This window comes from Pleurodeles waltl, chromosome 5, assembly GCF_031143425.1.
Source record: "Pleurodeles waltl isolate 20211129_DDA chromosome 5, aPleWal1.hap1.20221129, whole genome shotgun sequence".
In the NCBI taxonomy this organism is placed as follows: Eukaryota; Metazoa; Chordata; class Amphibia; order Caudata; family Salamandridae; genus Pleurodeles; species Pleurodeles waltl.
In genome coordinates this window covers 994858601-994876357 of record NC_090444.1, presented here as the reverse complement: position 1 = coordinate 994876357, position 17757 = coordinate 994858601, and the positions used below count along the sequence as shown (strand labels likewise).

The following is a 17757-nucleotide window of genomic DNA, read 5'->3' as shown; positions in this document are numbered from 1 at the left end:
ATAATTGTAACTTGTGAACTTCAAGTAACAAATTAAACTCTGTTACTAAAGCAGTAACCTAACGAGCAACCTATATACAATATAGATCTGTATGTTACATTAGCTGTGCAACAGGCACAACAGGCACATTAACCCTCTATGCTACATCTGTGACTAGGCAGAAAACAAGTATACCCTGCAAGTACATCAACCACCAGAATTATTTCACCATTTTTATACCTTAAAAATAGCTGTCAAACACAAAGGGGGTTATTACAACTTTGGAGGAGGTGTTAATCCGTCCCAAATGTGACGGATATACCACCAGCCGTATTACGAGTTCCATAGGATATAATGGACTCGTAATACGGCTGGTGGTATATCCGTCACTTTACCGTCACTTTTGAGACGGATTAATACCTCCTCCAAAGTTGTAATAACCCCCAAAGATCTTTGCAGAAATCGATGTACACCTATATGATGTTTTAGAATGCAATCTGTTTATGACCAATTAGGTAAGCTAGAAAAGATATACTGTAACATTTGTCCTTATAGACATAATCACGCCATGCATAAATCCACCCCCTTTCTGCTGACGCATTTTGACCTCTAATTCATGGGATTCTGGAGTAAATGTTTCCATTTCCAGCACTGTTTGGGTGCAATAGTGGAGTCTACTCCACTGAGCTGGATTTCACCACAATATAAAATAATTATCTTACCCTGGCTATGGGCTACTTTTGTGCCAGGACCAACAATAGCCAGTTCCCCTTCAGGGGGCACCTTCTTTTGTCTTTCTGGGAAAATCTTGCATCTCGCCCCCATAAAATGTAACAAATATCAAAGGCAATAGTATGCAGGTCACAAACAAAGACTTGGGGCCTCATTACGAGTTTGGCAGGTGGTGGAGACTGCCCGCCAAACTCATAATGACTAGTTCAGAGTAGATTGTTGCATTTTGCCATAATATAGATCAATAATCAATTCAACAATAATAAAATTATAATTTGTCGTTTGACAGGATTGAGTAATTTTCAGAATCACTGGAAACTGACTATTGTAAAAAAAAGTTACATTCTGGTAATGGCAAGGTTCCCTTTTAAAAAAACATAGATAATTTGCTAAGCTTTATTTTTATTTCTGTGCCTTGAAAGAAAAGTATCATTACAGAAAAAAGCATAATTACAAATAAGAAATCAATACCAAAAAAGAAATATATCTGGCCCAGTGGGAAACTACCCACAACATGGACGCCAGTGGTGCGTCAGGTGTAATTCAGGCAGTGAAAAACATGACGGCTGCCCTATGGGCCCCTGCACTGTTCATGCCAAGTGGAACCGCCATGCAAAAACTGGCAGACACAGGACTTGTAATCCCCAGGGCAGTGCTGCTTGTTGCGCTGCCCTGGCAGATTAAGATCGTCGACACCGCCAGATCGTGAGCCGGCAAAAAAGTGGCAGTGCAGGCAGTCAGACCGTGGCCCTTTTGCCACAGTCATATTGTGGCTTTCAGACTGCTGCATTGGCGGCGGTCCAACCGTCACCGAGAGTCTGGTGGTCCTAGGACCGCCAGCCTCATAATTAGGGCCTTGGTCTCTCTAAAGCTGACACAGTTGACATTTAATGACACTCAAACTTTTGAATATTGCCTTACATTTAATGTTTACATGGTGCTCTGAACAATTTGAAGCACACTCATGCACAACATGAAAACCCTAAGCTTTAGTTGACACCACTACCAAAATGCACCCACATCCCCACCCTGTAAGACTGTAAAAGGCGACTTAGAAAGTGACTTGAGGCCTCAGCAAAAGGAGCCACAAATACTACAGGAATGCTAAAAGGCGGGTTACAAGTGGTGTTTCAGAAAAAAATGAAAGGACTGGGTCAGAGCCAATCACATGTCAGGGAATTCTTCAATTATATTGTTTCTTACCATGTGGCTGAATCAGTCTGAGCTTAACCAACCTGTTATATGATCACCCTAAAATCATTCTCTTTTGAGCCTTTTCTACGTACCCTACCAAAGTGGCAGTCACTGCCACTGTCACAAGTGCTTTAAATAAACCATGCCTTTCTTTAAATAATTATTAGACAGAAAATACAAGTCTCATACAAAATTCTTACATTCTATTGTATTTTAGGCAATATTACTGGCCCAGAATGCATTACAATGCAACATTTACCAATTTTCTCCAAAACGCAAGAGAGAAACATGCCTCTCCTTAGCTATAAAAACATATTTTATTTTGATAATATTTACTTGCCCACGCAGACTAAAAAGCTTCATTTGCGGCTGACCCTTCCAAGAGAACCCAAAGACAACACCTAATCCTTTGTAAAGGTTTCTTTAAATACTTTCAACTTTTGACTATTGGCACTACAATGTCTATCAAAATTAACCATTTGCTTTGGATGCTCAAAAATGTCTGAGAGAGAACTAAGAATGGAATCCTGAAAGTAGTATATCACCAGTGACCTTCAGAACACCCTTTTTATGGATTCATGTGAGTTCAGCAAGGAGTTAAGAAGATATTATCACATCATTCATCAACAAATGAACATCTGGCTATGCCACAGCTCTCCACTACAACTAAGAGAGAGAATACAAGCTCCCAACAGAAAGTAGCTCAAAGGCAAAGACAGAACAATCATTGGCAAAGCCAATAGGTCATGTGTTGACTGCTAGCCTTTTGGGAATTCTTGGTTGGTCTTGTCATGGTTTTTTAAAACTGTTATGGTTCAGAAAGCTGCTGGGCTCTCCTCAAGACAAACAAAAACATTGGTTATAGGTAAAAATTATGTCTTGGTTCAAAAAAGGTGCACATTGTTCTTTGCAAAAAATGTTCTGCAAAAATGTTTGTAATATGGAACATTTTTCTGCACTTCAACGTTATCCTACTTAAAATAATGGCTGTATTTTTCCGTTATAAATGTGGGACCATGCCTGTAGGCAGCTGAGAGCGTTATACCTGCCACTTGAGAGAAAATTAAACTAAAAAGTTAACTTTGTGTTTATATGTATTCAATAAAACTCATCATTTAAGTTTTCTCACATTTCCAAGTGTTGCATTTACAACAGCAGGCATCTTGCTCCCAGTGACATTTAGACACAGTGCCATATTTATAACAGACAAATACAGCCATTTGTTTAAATGGGAGGAATTTAAAGTGAAGAAACATGCTTCATAAAATCATTAAGACATAATTAGCTTAATTGAAAGAGGAGAAACACATTAAGACTTATTGTTCCATAGAAATATTTTCCTTCACTTTATATGTCCCCATTTAAAAAAACAAAGGTATTTTTCTGTTTTAAATAGGGCACAGTGTTTACTAGCCACTGGGAGTAAGGGGCCTGCTGTTTGTAAATCCAACACATCAAACAGGGGAAAATTTAAATGAAGAGTTAACTTAATTTTTTTAATAATTTTTCATTTTAATTTTATCCCATTTAAAAGCACTCAGAAACATAATTTTGCTCTCACGGTCCAATATTGAGTTGACAAGACCTTTTATTTAAGAGTTAAATACCTCAGTGATGTAAACAGCATTCGCTTAACTTTAAAAGGGAACTTTAATCCTGTGCTTATTTAAAAATGAACACAAGGCTGTGAGCACTTTGAAGGTGTCTGCCAGCTACTGGCAGCTCTTGATAGACTGGTTGGACACACATGGTCTAGTGGCACTGACTATAAACACAGTGCCTGGAAAAGACATTAAACAGCAAACAATAATCAATCCATTATCCTCAGTAAGAATTCTAATCATTGAAACACACTTAGCAAGTACATATTTTTTTTTCCTGCGAAGCGAGGAGTAGAACTGCAGGTGAAGCATGCCACCTCGTTGGGAGTCTATTTCATGTCCTTTAAAATATGAATTTCCAGTGACAGAATTCTACATGGATCTATATATGTTTATTCTATCTAGTTATTTTCTTAAACATTGATCCTATATAGTTCCTTCTCCAATTCCTCAGGAATGTTATACCTTTTAGTTTACAACTATGAACAAAGTGTCACCACTGTCAATCACTGTATATCCAGGGGAGAGCGCAGTAAGCACTCTCATTGAAAAATGGTATATCATAACCCAGCACTACCCGACATCATTATGTCTCAGAAACAGTGACTAAAGGAGTGTTTCTAAGATTGTCAAGCTCACTTAGGCAAAAACACACAGAGGCTTTCAGACTTGCATAAGGGCATGGAAGCACAGCCTGACCATATCTGTGGAAATGACCTTAGTTTCAACAGAAGCTTACAAACCGGTGGATTTAAAGTTGACCTGTCCTTGGTTATTATATTTAACATAGTAGTGTCACTTGTATGTTGGGGTGGTTTGATACAATATCAAATATGTCTTTCTATGTCTTTGTTACAAAGAAATATTGGATGCCAGTATACAGGATCATGACAGGCATGGGGCATACCAACCTAAAGCACTATTGTGGTAGGAGCCCTCTGTCCAGAATGACATTGCGGTCTGGGGTTAACTGAATCTGTGACTTCCCAATAATGTGATGGAGCCCAGTATTTCAAAATGGAGGGTACGGGAAGATTAGAAAGGTGCAGTAAGACACCACTATATGCACAGGGATTACACTTCCACTGGAAGTACAACCCCTTCTGTAAAATAGAGCGGGGAATTGTTCCAGCCTTAAGTAACCAAATAACTCCTGGTTACCCAAAACCTTTGAAAGGGAAAAATCATTAAGTGCTATTACAGATACATTACCCTGTAAACTTCTATAAGTAACTAGTGTATGAAGCACCTTCTCGCTTAGCAGCAGGAAAGGGGCCTGGGGACCTAAAGGCATAAATTGAGTTGTTCTTATTAGACTGGTTGAATCAATGTAAACATGAGGACTCTGTACTGAGGATTCTTGGAAGGAATAAGTATAAAAGCTGTCTACAATGCATGTTTTCGACTCTCACACTGTGAATGTGACAGTAGGATTAGGGAATCTGCCTGGCAAGAAGGCGAGTCTTGATGTGAGCCAGACCATGCACTCCACCCTGCACAGTCAGTCGTCCCCTGTTACAGAGGGCCTCAGGCTGTACACAATGGGTGTTGGCCACAGGACCTTATCTACAGTCAGGCCAATACAATAGTTTGAGCTTTTGGAAAGACTTAAGAGGCTCTTGGGAAGGAATATTCCAATCACGCCTCTCCTCTGCTTTGATTCAGAGTATGGTATTTTGTGTCACGCTTGTGAAAGGTAGAGAATTGTCATGAGCTTTCTTTGACCCAATGAGATACACATTTTAGTGTATGAGATATAAAACAACAACATAGTGACATATTTCTGGTTAAATTAAAAGAAATCAAGAGAACACATGATTACTTACTGAAAGCACTTGCAGAAAATGTCATAGTCAACCCAGACTTCCTTTAGGTTAGGTCTTGGCTCAGTGGGGTCCTGCTCATCAGCTTTTTCCTGCGCATTAGCAGCAGGAACTGTGCTTTCAGTGACATTATCTGCATGGGTAGGACAGAAAGGATATATTTGACATTAGAAACAATGTATACCTGGTCCCAGTGAAAGGCATTGCTAACAGCCTCGCAATGCAGACTACAAACACTACCCACAACTCTACAATAAAGAAATCGATCTCACAGAAAGGGATTCTTAACTATCCAATAATAATTCAAGAAATTACAGGTGCTGCGACTAAGCAAGTCTTTACTGAGAAATAAATGACAACAAGCAACTTTGCATCTCCAGTTTTTGTGCACTACTCTGGAAGCAGTTAACAAGAGCCACTGGAGAAACGTAATCAAGGGAACTCACGACTGTTACCATAAAAATGTGGTTTCCTTAGAAAACATTAGAACATAAATGTGAAGGTGAAACAATGAACGAAAATACCTTCACAAACAAGGCGTAGTAAAATTCCCTCTAAACGACTATGTAATATAAATACAAGTGAGTAGAAACTCAATCGTACCCTGATTCAAACACCAACACACACAGATTTCAGATGCAAAATGGTTGAGGTATTATCCAGAAGACACACAGAAGAAAACAAAAATTCATGGTACTGTTTTCAAAATATATTAGCACAAAACATAATATTGATTTGAAAGCGAAAACTGAAATGGAGTTTTGAGACCGTCGGTTGTGGAGGAGGTGATGAGTTTTCAGTCAGGTGCCATAATCTGTGTTAGTAATAATAATAATAATAATAATAATAAATCTTTATTGCAATTTTGTTCAAATACTTTTATGAATAACAGAATTGACAGAATATTTTAAATAAACAATGCAATAAAGAAAAGAAAACACATCATGTATAAAATGCATTCGTGAGTCTTCACTCTATACTTGATGATGCTGTCAGTGTGCCCTATATGTAAAATAGTGTCAATCACTGCTACAGTTGCCCTGTGGGTTCTTTCCAAATGACTTGCTTCGTAAACTTAACTATTCCAATATAATCCCTGTTATTATTCCGAGGATGACACAGGACCAAGACTGAATGTGAAGTTTGTGTGGAATTTACTATAAGCATTTTGGGGCAGATATACGCAGGGAATGCTTTGCAATTTTTTGTGATTCGCGAATCACAAACACCTATGTACACATGTGTTTCACACATTGTGCTAGTCCAAGCGGGTCGCAAACAGACCTGCTTCATGAATATTAATGAGGTAGGTCCTGCTTTGTGACCCATTGGGAATCGCTAAAATCACAGGGATGGTGCCCTGCTGAGGTCAACAGACCACCAAGTCTGTGATTGCTTTTACATAAAGCAATGTTTTTTTTTTTTTTTTTCAATGCACCCGTTTTCCCAAAAGGAAAACGGGATGTGATTCAAAAAGAAAAATGAAAAGTTTTCTTTTCATTTTTTAAGAGTAAGTAGTGGTCCGTGGGTCCACTGTGTGTTCTTAAAAAATGTTTTTAAGAACATTCACAAAAGTGAACTGGCCCCTTGGGGACCCTGTTTCCGTTCGGGAATCGGTTACCACCAACCTGAAGTTGGTGGTAAAATGCGAATGTTTTGCAACTGCATTTCGGCTGCAAAACATTCATACATACCACTGTGATTTGTTATTAAGAAGGGACGCCCTAAACACACAGCTTCCTAATACCAAATCTCAAACCCAAAACGCGATTCGGTAACAGGTTACCGCTTTGGCACATCCCAAATTGCTTTTTTGCAGTTGCAAATGGCCAGATTCTGCTAACCAGACTGTTTGCGACCTCAAAAAAGCTTTGTACATCTGGCCGCTGGCCACTTATTATTCCCCCTCCTTACAATGCTAAGATACTTCATGTGGCAACATCTCTGAAAGAGACTAGTTCAGAGTCGATTTTTGTATTTTGCCATATTTGTAATATAGATCAATAATCAATTTAACAATTATAAAATTATAATTTGTAATTTGAGCAGGATTGAGTAATCTTCGTGTACACTGGAAACTGACTATTGTATAAAGAAGCTAAATTCTGGTAATGGCAAGATTCCCTTTTAAAAAAACCTAGATAATTTCCTAGGCCTTATTTTTATTTCTGTGCCTTAAAAGAAAAGTATCATCACAGAAAAGGAAAGCATCATTACAAATAAGAAATCAAAACCAAAAAAAAGAGATATATCTTTCATAAGAAGCTTATCTTTTTCAGATTGATATATTCTATTATGTTCGGGGGCAGTCTACTCCATCACAGTCACAGAGCAGAGAAGTTATGTAAAACTAATATGATATATCCAAGTCGTTTTCAAGGACACGGTCCAGGAATCCTTTTAGCCTACTTTCACTTTATTTCACAACTAATGATAGAACCAGTATAAGTCAGAAAGATGCCTCACATGTTGATATTTTCTTAATCTTAATATCCTGTCTGGTCCCGTAATTTTGGGTGCTGAATTTTATATATATTCACCAACTGGAAAAACCAATGACATTTGCATACAATACAATACACCGGATTTGTAAAGCGCATGGCTACCTGGAACCGGGCTTCCCAGCGCTAGCAGAAAACAGTGATAGACAAGCACAACGCCTTAATGGAAGAGGTGGTTTTTAACTCCTTCATGACGTGAAGTCAATTATTTTCGCCTCTCAACTGGAGTGGAAAAGAGTTCTACAACCTCGGAGCAAGGTAAGAAAATGATTGACCGCCACACCTCGATCTTTTTAGAAGATCCAGTAAGCCCTATCTAAGGGCCCTATTTGGTTGGTAGGGTTTGATCAAATGGTGAAGGATTTTGGGGCCCAATTTGTATTTGGCCCGATGAATCATGCAGAGTGCCTTAAACTGGACTCTGCTGCTTATGTGTAGCCAGTGAATAATTCTAAGTGCTTTCCTTGCCGAATGTGATTTTGGAATCCTCAAGAGAATCCTTGCTGCAGCATTCTGAATGAGTTGAAGTTCACTTGTCACCACCTTATGTCTACCACAATATAGTGAATTGCCATAATCCAAGTGAGATCAAATTAACCCCTGGATCACAGTTCTCCTAGAGTCTACCGGGAGCCACTTCATAGTTTTTCTAAGCGCTCTCAGTAGACTGAAGCAGATGCCAGCAACCTTGTTCACTTGCAAGGCAACAGAAAGCTGGTTATCCAAGGTGAAACCCAAGCTCTTTAACTGTTCTTTGAGTGTTGGACATTCCCCTAACACAGTAGGGCAGCTGATTTGTTGCCAGAGGGATGGGTTATTACCTACCACCATCACCTCCATTTTTTCTCCATTGCATTTTAGGCAACTACCGCCTTCAATTCAGACACCTTCTCCAGGCAGCTGTTAAGTTTTATTGAAGTGGCAGAGGTATTATGGGATAGCCTATCAGCTTAGTGTTGTCCGCATAGGACACCACTGAAAAGTCAAAGACACCAATGATGTCTGATAGTGGGGGGGGACATCGATATTGAAGAATGTGGGGCTCAAGGCTGCGTCCTGTGGAACTCCGCATCTCAGCACCTGAAAGGTAGAGTAACAAGACATCTCACTAACTTGGAAGCCTCTCTCATTCAGGGAGGAAGCAAGACATTTTAAAGCATTTCCAGTGATCCCTATTCCTTTCAGGTGTTTCCGCAGAATAGCATGGGATACCATGTCAAAAGCAGCACTTAGGTCAAGAAGTATGAGTGCCTCAGAACCACCCTGATCGAGGACCAATTTGAAGTCTTCTGTCACCCTCAAAAGCACAGTTTCTGTGGTATGGTATGCACAGAAACCTGTCTGTGTCAGATGGAGGATGTTGTTAGATTCCAGAAAATCTGAAAATTCCTGTTGATAATCTTCTCCAGGATCTTACTGGGCCCAGGAAGTAAAGAGATAGGTCTATAGTTCTCCACTGCTTCAGGATTTAATGAGGGTTTCTTAACTAAGGGGCGAATAATAGCATGCTTCCATTCAGATGGTACCTGTCCAGTCTTCAGTTATAGATTAAAAAGGTCAGTCAATGTGGACAACATTAGATCACCACCCTTCAATAAAATGGCACTGAGGGCTGGATCCAATGGTGAGCCTGGTGTAATTGATATAGCCACACATGCCACCTCCTCTCTGTTTGATTGTGGAAACCTTGCAAGTTCAACTCCCTGAATTTTGCTGTCACATTTCCCTTCCAAACTGCCCTTCAAGCCTGATGCCAAAGCATTGTAAATGCTGCTCACTTTCCCAAAGAAGTGTGACACCAGTAGCTCACGGCGCTCTTCTGAGGGACACATAGCCACCTCTATGGAGTTCCCTTTTAAAAATGATTTTACAATATGGTAAATCTCTTTCGTGGAATTCGAGGACAAGCTGATCCTACTGGCAAAATCATTTATCTGAGCTCTTCAGAAAGCATGCTGATATTTTTTTTACAGAGGCTTTATAGATTTGTTTCTCAGTAATGGCATATTTATTTCTCCATTTCCTTTCCTTGACCTTACAGTCTTTTTTTAGTTGTCTCAATTCCTGAAAAAAACTGTTCAGTCTATCTATTGGTCTCGTTTTTCTACTAGCTTTTATTAAGACACCTTCATCTAGTGCCTTGTTAACTCTATCTTTTAACTCAGCATAGGACAGTGAAACATTTAACTCCATTAATTCAGTTTGGAGTTGTGTTCCTTAAGGCCTGTGCCCAACTAGATGCATCCAGTATGGACCACTGTCATGATTCAGACACAGCATTAACCTTATGAGTTACTTCTAATAGTTTAGGAATGGAGAATGGAATAAGATAGTGGTCCGTCCATACAGTTTGTACAGGAGACTCCACTACCACATTCTCCAAGTTCGTAAAAATTGGATCTAAAATATGGCCCCTATTATGTGTAGAGGAGTTAGCTAACTGAATTAGTTGAAGTACCGACATGTCTTGCAGGACGTTGGAGGCCAGTGGGGGGGAGGGGAGGGTAGCGTCCTCCAAATTAAAGTTTAAGTCCCCCAGGACTCTGACATTTGCTGCTTGAAGACTAAATGTCACCACTAAGTCTGGAAAGGTTCCCACAAATTCTGATGCTGAACCTGGTGGACAGTAGACCAGTACTCCAGTGAAAACAAAGGTGTGGGAAAGTCTAATGTAAAAAAACTAGGCTATTACAACCCAGAATTATGCTAGGAGTGCATTTACATTCTGTAGTTTGTTTAGTTATAATTGCAGCTCCTCCACCTACTTTCCCTACACGATTGCACCAACTGATCTTATAACCTAGAGGTAGAACAATGGCACTATCAGGCTCGTTGCCCTCCTTATGTTGTTTCTGCTTCTGAATCAAAGCACACTGTAATGTGCTCTTTCATTACATGCATGTGGTTAATGTTTCAGAACAGAATGCAAAGAATAATGCTGACAAAGTGTTGTGAGGTTATTTTAGCAACTTTTTATGGGCATGTTATTTTAGCCATAGACCTGCAGCTTGTTCCCTTTAGCCTAGTAACAATTTATTTAATTTTCTGATAAAAGCTTCATTCTGTGGTGATGTTTTATTTCTCATATTTCATACACTTTTAGCCTAGAAACTTTTCATTCTTTTTAGTCTGACATTCTTGTTGTGTGCTCTGCTCAAGGCTGTACCAGATATTGTTGTCAGTACAAAGTGGAACACCACAATCTTTGCCATTTCACGAGAAACACATGTGTTCTTACGTTAGGGCAGTATTCTCATAGTGACAGCTGCTTTATTATAAAACATTTATCTGCCCTCTATACGTTAGAGGGAGAGCTCCAGCCATCGCATGCTGTTGCTTCATTGCAGCTGTCTGCTGAAACGTGACGTGTTTTCTGCCTACATGGGAGAGGACTCTCAGTAGACCAAAAGCTCTTTTTGCTACTATCATATTCAGGTATGGGGGGTGGTATCTTCCTTGGGATCCTGAAGGGTGGATTAGGGCTAACACTGCTGTGCTCTAGTAGTGCTTGAGTGGCATAGGTAGGAATTCCAAAACGTAGCATTCTGATACTATGGTGGGAATTATTTATATTTCACTTTCTTTGTCACCACATTGCTATTATTGTTTCATTATCCTAGTCATTGCAGTACATGCCATTTTATCTAGAACGCAGTGGATTCAATAAAATATATAGAACCAACTCCTGCTTCTGTTTGTCTCTGCATGTGTGAGACAAATGTAACTGAGAGAAAACGATGAGATCTGTTCCACCAAAATTTCCCCAGAGAAATCAGAATGTCATGCGCCTGGCAGCCACGAATCACTGCCACTTTCAGGTGCTGGTAAGGTACTGCTATGTGGCCGGAAGGTTTAGGCCAACAGTTGTCACACGGTGTGGAATTGGAGTCAGTTCCCCACAAATTAGTGGTGCTACCTCCCAAATCCAGTAGTCTCCTTAGTACAATGAGAGGCAACACAACAAAGGGACACCTACGAAGGTTACTCTTTCTGTGTCTTAGGAGTGCAAATGTCAACATTAGTGAAAGCAAATTCAACTATAGTAATCACAAAAGCTGAATTCACACTGGTACATGGCTATACTCCTATGAATTATGAATTCAGTATGGTTTAATTGTAAGTGTAAATACATCTAACAATGACTCATTGTGAGCAGTTTAGATTGGAGAAAAATGCAAAATGGGAATAACACCCTTGAATCTATTCAAGAGAAGGAGTTTATCAGTTTTGAGAGTAGACAAGGGGAGTGAACACACCTAAGACGGGATGGGGAGGAATGGGTCTTTATAGGGTTAAAAATGAGAACCCAATAGAGAGTTAACACGTGGAAATGCTCCATTGTGCATTTACACATTCAGAAAGATTTACATTTACAATAATATGGATGTTTACTTGAATACTCCATGGAAGTTGTGACAGTCAGTTCCAAGATTCTTCCTTCTACTTGGGGTTTTAGAATTAAACCAGCTAGGATTTCTCCAAGTATCATTAGGAGACACTGATGAACAAAAAGGGAAACCAATCTTGAAAAGTAACCAAAGAAATTCTCAGTTTTCTATGATAAATGATTTTTTTTGTGTCAATCAGGAAATGTGTATTAGATGCCAAACATCTCATTGTAATTAAGGATAAAATTCAGCTTAATTAAATTCTGAATTACATTTTAAAGGGGTCACATAAAACTCAAAAGCTCATTTTATGATCGTGGGAGAATTTTGTCCAGTAGTTCAACTTCTACCACCAAAGTGGTGAATTACAATCCATGCCTAATGCCTAATTTAGATCTTGGATGCAAGAGGTCCACTGCCACGTTTTCAATGGAAACCCAGTCCGCTGCCTTGGCAGCCCGCCTACCCTATTTAGAAGTAGGCAGTCCCATAGACTTTAACCTGCCTCAGTCCTGCTGACTCCGCCAAGGATTCCCATCTGCAGCGATGGCGCCATAGGAAATAGTGGCTGACGGCATGACTCCAGCTACACTTCCCACCAAGCAGATTTGCATGTCCCTTACTGCCAAGCAAAAAGTGGCAGACCTACCTCTACGTATGAGCTGGTGGGGTGCGGGGTAGAGGTGAAAACTAACCTTTTTTCCCATTTCCAATCCCATTTTCGGCTGGACATGTCTGGACAACACCCTCTGTTGCTGCTGCCACTGGACCCCAGAAAAAATATGAGCCCTGGCCCTGTTGCTGGATATGAAGGTAGGGAACCCACATTGGCTGTTTACGTTGGAGGGGTGTTGTTGTGTGGCGGTCGCTGTTGTGATGTGTGTAGGTGTGCTTGCGTCTGTGTGTGTTTGTGTAGATGAGTGTTCTGTTGGTTGTGTCGTGTATGGGTGCAATGACCATAGTGTGTGATTGTTGTGTTATAGATAAATGTCGATACCTTTTTGTGGCATGTACTTTTGTGGTGGGATGGCAATGTATAATGGTGTGGATGTGGTGTGTTGTGCCGTGTTGTATCGTGTGTGAGGCAGGGGGACACATATGGAAAGGGTAGAGTGTGTGTATGTGACTTCTATTCCACAGCCACTGCCATTGTCCGATGTCTATTTGGTCCAGCGATGTCCTCCATCCATCAGCAAACCGCCGGCAGTACACCACCTGCAGGACTTTAACATTTAAGCGGGAACCCGCCTACCTGACGGCTGGATAGAGCACTCCGCTGTGGTGGTCAACAGTTCACCCACAATACATATAAATATGTTGGGAGGAACGCCGCTTTCTTGACAACATTTTTGGGCCCCTCGCCACAGTGATTTGGCAATAACACCGCCAAGATCTAAATCAGGTCCTTAGTCACAAAAACAGAAATCAGAAATCGTCACCTGGGCAAGGTAGGAAACTGTGGCCTCTGAGGATATGATAAAGCCAAGGGTCTGCTAAATACTTCAGTTTTGGTGCCAAACACTCCTATTCGAGCAAGATTGAAGCTGTAGTCCAGGTTGCCTCACCACTGGAATCACCTTTCCACTTTTTCCAGCTGGCTACACTTGCCCATACATTTCTGTTTTTAGAAGCATAAAATCTACAGAGGAAAAGACAGGACTCCAAGAGGAGGGATGTGTGGAAGAGGAATACCTGTAAGGTCTTTGTATAGTATTTAGTTCAGGGTAGAGCGAGTCAGAAATTGTTGCTACTGATGTTCTCCTGTTGTTGCAGTGGGGTACTGCCTTCATCTGCTCCCAAGTTCAACATTTGGACTTTCAGTTTTTGGAGCTCAGAATCCTCCAGTGAGATGACAACTGATACCTGGATTCAGCAGTCTTGCAAAAGCCTCACATGGAACAAACCAAGAAATTCTGTCCACCAAGGTTCAATCTTTATTGGGTAACTTTGGCACCATTACTGGATCCTCCACTAGTCCCACTTTCCATGGGTACTGAAGTTGCTTCTCCTGGCCAGGTCTAAATCTCCAAAATTGAAAGGGAACTTTTCAGTCCAGCAGGCATATACAGTAGCCATTTTATTTATCCAGAGTCTAGTTCAATGGTCAAATGGCTACTCTTAACTTCTTGTCCTAATTGGGAATGGTACCACAGAAGGCCAGCTGGTGAGATCAATGAGAAGCACTTCAGTTCCTGATTACAAGGGAAAGCAGGTGAGGCCTCAATCAGGCAGAAGCCACGCAGGAACAGAAGTTCTTCTTCTGTTCTCTCATACGTTCAGTTTATACACTAGGTGCTAATCCGCTTTTGCTTCACTTATTATGACTTGAGGAAAACTATTAAAGGATATGCTATTCTTGGGTCTTACAAAATAAAATGGACAAAGTGCCACAGCATTAAACTCCAGATTTCCTATTGTACGCAATCTGCCTTTCTGCACGGTCACCAAAAGGTTTGACCTATTGATGGACCCTATACTTCTGCTGGTTTTAGGACTCTGTGCCCTTTACATCTGTGACCAGTAGTAAAGTTCCAGTGGTATCCCTTTCAACATAGTCAAACTGGCATATTCCTAATCAGCATATTTAAAGTATCTGTAAGTCCCTATTATTTAGTAAAAAGTACACCCAGGGCCTGTAAGTCAAATGCCACTAGTGGACTGCAGCGCCTATTGTGCCATCCACTACAGTGGTACAGTGGTAGTGCAAACATGGCTTCAGGCCTATCCTTGTAGCCTGACTATAGCAGGGTAAAAAGTGCAATTTAGCCTCCCTTTTAAATATTAATAAGTCATCCCTATGTAGGCCTTGCAGAACATGGGACAGGGTGCATGGTATTTAAAAGTAGGCCATGGATAAATGTATTGTTAACATGTACTCACAGTGACCAGCTCCAAAAAGCTATTTTTCACTGTGGGAGCCCTAGCTGTCCTATATGGAAAACCGCATATTGATTAAAATTCTAAAACTGTTTCTCACAAATGGGACTAGCTACCAAAATTACTGAACAACTATTTTATTAGTTATTCAAATCAAACTTAAAAAGTGAGATTTTTAGTACATAAGAACAAACAGTAACTTTTAGAAAGTTACCTTTCCACTGCATGAAGCTCCAGGAGCCTAATTTGCATTTGAGTTCCAAATTCTCACATTCAAGAATTAACATTTGAATAGGTATGAAAAAAGTGTTACACAATAGGCCACTGTGATTAGCATTTCTACCTGAAGGGGTAGGGATGACTCCTTTGAGTTCAGCAGAAAGGTGGGAGTTATGAGCACCCTTTTTGACATTACAGTGTTAAATCTTGTATCAGTGTCAATCCCTACTTCACAGGTCTGCTGGGTTTACACATAAAACTTTGAAGCGCACTTGTAAGGAAGAAAACAGGATGCCAAGACAATTTTTGTGTAGCCACTGTCTAGTTGCTGCAAAACCCTGCTTTTATCATACCAGACCTCTGACTCACGGTTTATTGGGGGTATAGTAGCTTCCTGTACACTTAGGGTTTTAAGTTCATTGCTGGGGGCACACTTGAAAGGCAGAAAACAAAATGCCAAGACAATTCTTGTGTATTCACTGTCTGGTTGCTGTAACCTCCCTGATTTTGTACTACCAGACCTCTGACTCACGGTTTATTGGGGGTATAGTGGTTTCCTGTACACTTAGGGCCTAATTATGAGCTTGGCGGTCTCGTCGCCAGTCTGCCAAACTCACTGGAGGATGCCATGGCGGCGACGTCCCCCTGAGCATTTTCCAATGTTCCCGCCGGGCTAACATGCAGAAACAGTGCTATGATATTGGCCTCGCCTCCTTCAAGGGAGCTGAGGCCAATATCGTAGCACATTGCACCCTCGGAATGTGCATTCCGAGGGTGCTGGCAAGGGGGGCCCCCAGCACACCTGTACAACCAGCCTTTCCAGGGTGGGGTAACTGCCATGAAAAGGATGGTGGTAAGGTGAGTTGTAATCAGACAGGTGGCGCTGAGTTCAGCGTTACCCTGGTTAAGCACAACTCAGACCGCCATCACCCCATTGGGAATAATGTTCCTGGCGGAAATGGCGGTCTCCTGGCGGGTCCGCCCGCAAGGGTTGCAATTTGGCAGTCGTGGCTGTCCGACCTTCATCGCAAAGCTGGAGGATCTTGGACCGCTAGCCTCGTAAAGAGGCTCTAAGATGTAGGAGTCACTAGAATTAACATAGAACACTCACAACACACATGCTCAGCCTTCACAGCCCAAGTTTCGCGTGGCTGTAGAATTTTGTGATCTTGAAAATGCGCAAAGTGGTAACGCTGTCCCTGGGCACCTTTATCCCATTGGTTAGGGCATGCCTAAGGGTCAAGGCTCAGACCAGGCAAAAATGTGGCATCTCTAGGTACCTATTTCAGAACACTGCTGGTGCTGAGGATAAACATAATTGGATTGGACCAGCTGTATGTGACCTGAGAGAAGCCCTAAAGGACCTCATGTACCCAGCACAAAGGAGTGGATTCCACAGGAAATAAGACTGGCCTCCTGTTCAAGATACAGGGATAAAACAGGCTACAACGGGCCTTTCCTGCAACTGCCCAGCTTACCAGTAGAAGTGGTAGTACTGACTGCTACTGTTGACCTCTGTCAGGCACCCTGTGTGTCTCTAAGTGTCTCCTCTAAGGTCCTGTGGCTCTAGAAGTGTACTGCTGCGGCTGATTTGGAGTTAAAGGACTACTGTGGCCACTGACTATCACTGGCACAATGAGCTTGCTAGTGTTATTGCTACTTACATTTTATAACTTCATATGTCTGATTCCACTTGTTGGATTCTTTTACATTTTGTTGTTATTTTATTTATTAAACTTCACTATATTTTCCTAGTTCCGTTTGGGGGTTTTATTATTTTGTAATTTTACTTTGTACTGTTACACCTGCCTTCCTGCCAGAAATCAGATAACAGACCAACTCTTTCCAAAGACCTGTTGTTTGCCGATGGGAGACACTCAAGACCTATATTCTGCTTGGGAATTCTGATTACTGTTAGTGAGTAGGAGGAAACCCAGCAAAACCACTATGAGTCTATCCTGGCTTCAAGCAGTTGTGTATAACTTTTTATAAATCATCTTGGGAACATATTTACCAAACACTCATGTTCACCAGTGAATTAAGTTTGCGATGAATATGACAGCGGTATAAACATATTTTCTCTAGCCTTCTACTTCGGCTATGACCTTTATTCTTAGGCCTTTCAAATTGCAAAATAACCTTGCAGTTGGTCTAGTGAAATAGAATTTTAAATCATGTCACTGCAATTGCGTGCTAAATCCATATTCAGCATGACTCATTTTTAGATATTAGACACCCAGGCATTATAGGTACCAAATGACTCCTTGACTTGGCTAATGTAAAAATTATTCTTTTCAACACGTCAACGTGGTTTACGTTGACATGTACTGACTGGGGGCTCGGGTACAACAATTCCGGACTTCAAAGGTACCCTTGAAGACGTTTTAAAAGCAGCTGTATGGGTGGTATTGCTGCATGATTCAGACCACATGTAACATCTAAC

General features: G+C 40.9%; 1 protein-coding gene across 2 annotated transcripts in view; it reads right to left on the bottom strand.

The window, feature by feature from the left end:
• ADGB (androglobin) overlaps window positions 1-17757 on the bottom strand; it is an 871677-nt gene that overhangs the window by 487758 nt on the left and 366162 nt on the right. For both annotated transcript variants that reach the window (XM_069235154.1, XM_069235155.1), the window contains exon 15: window positions 5333-5462. In XM_069235154.1, the coding sequence (XP_069091255.1) occupies window positions 5333-5462 (130 nt within the window). The remainder of the gene's footprint in view (window positions 1-5332; window positions 5463-17757) is intronic.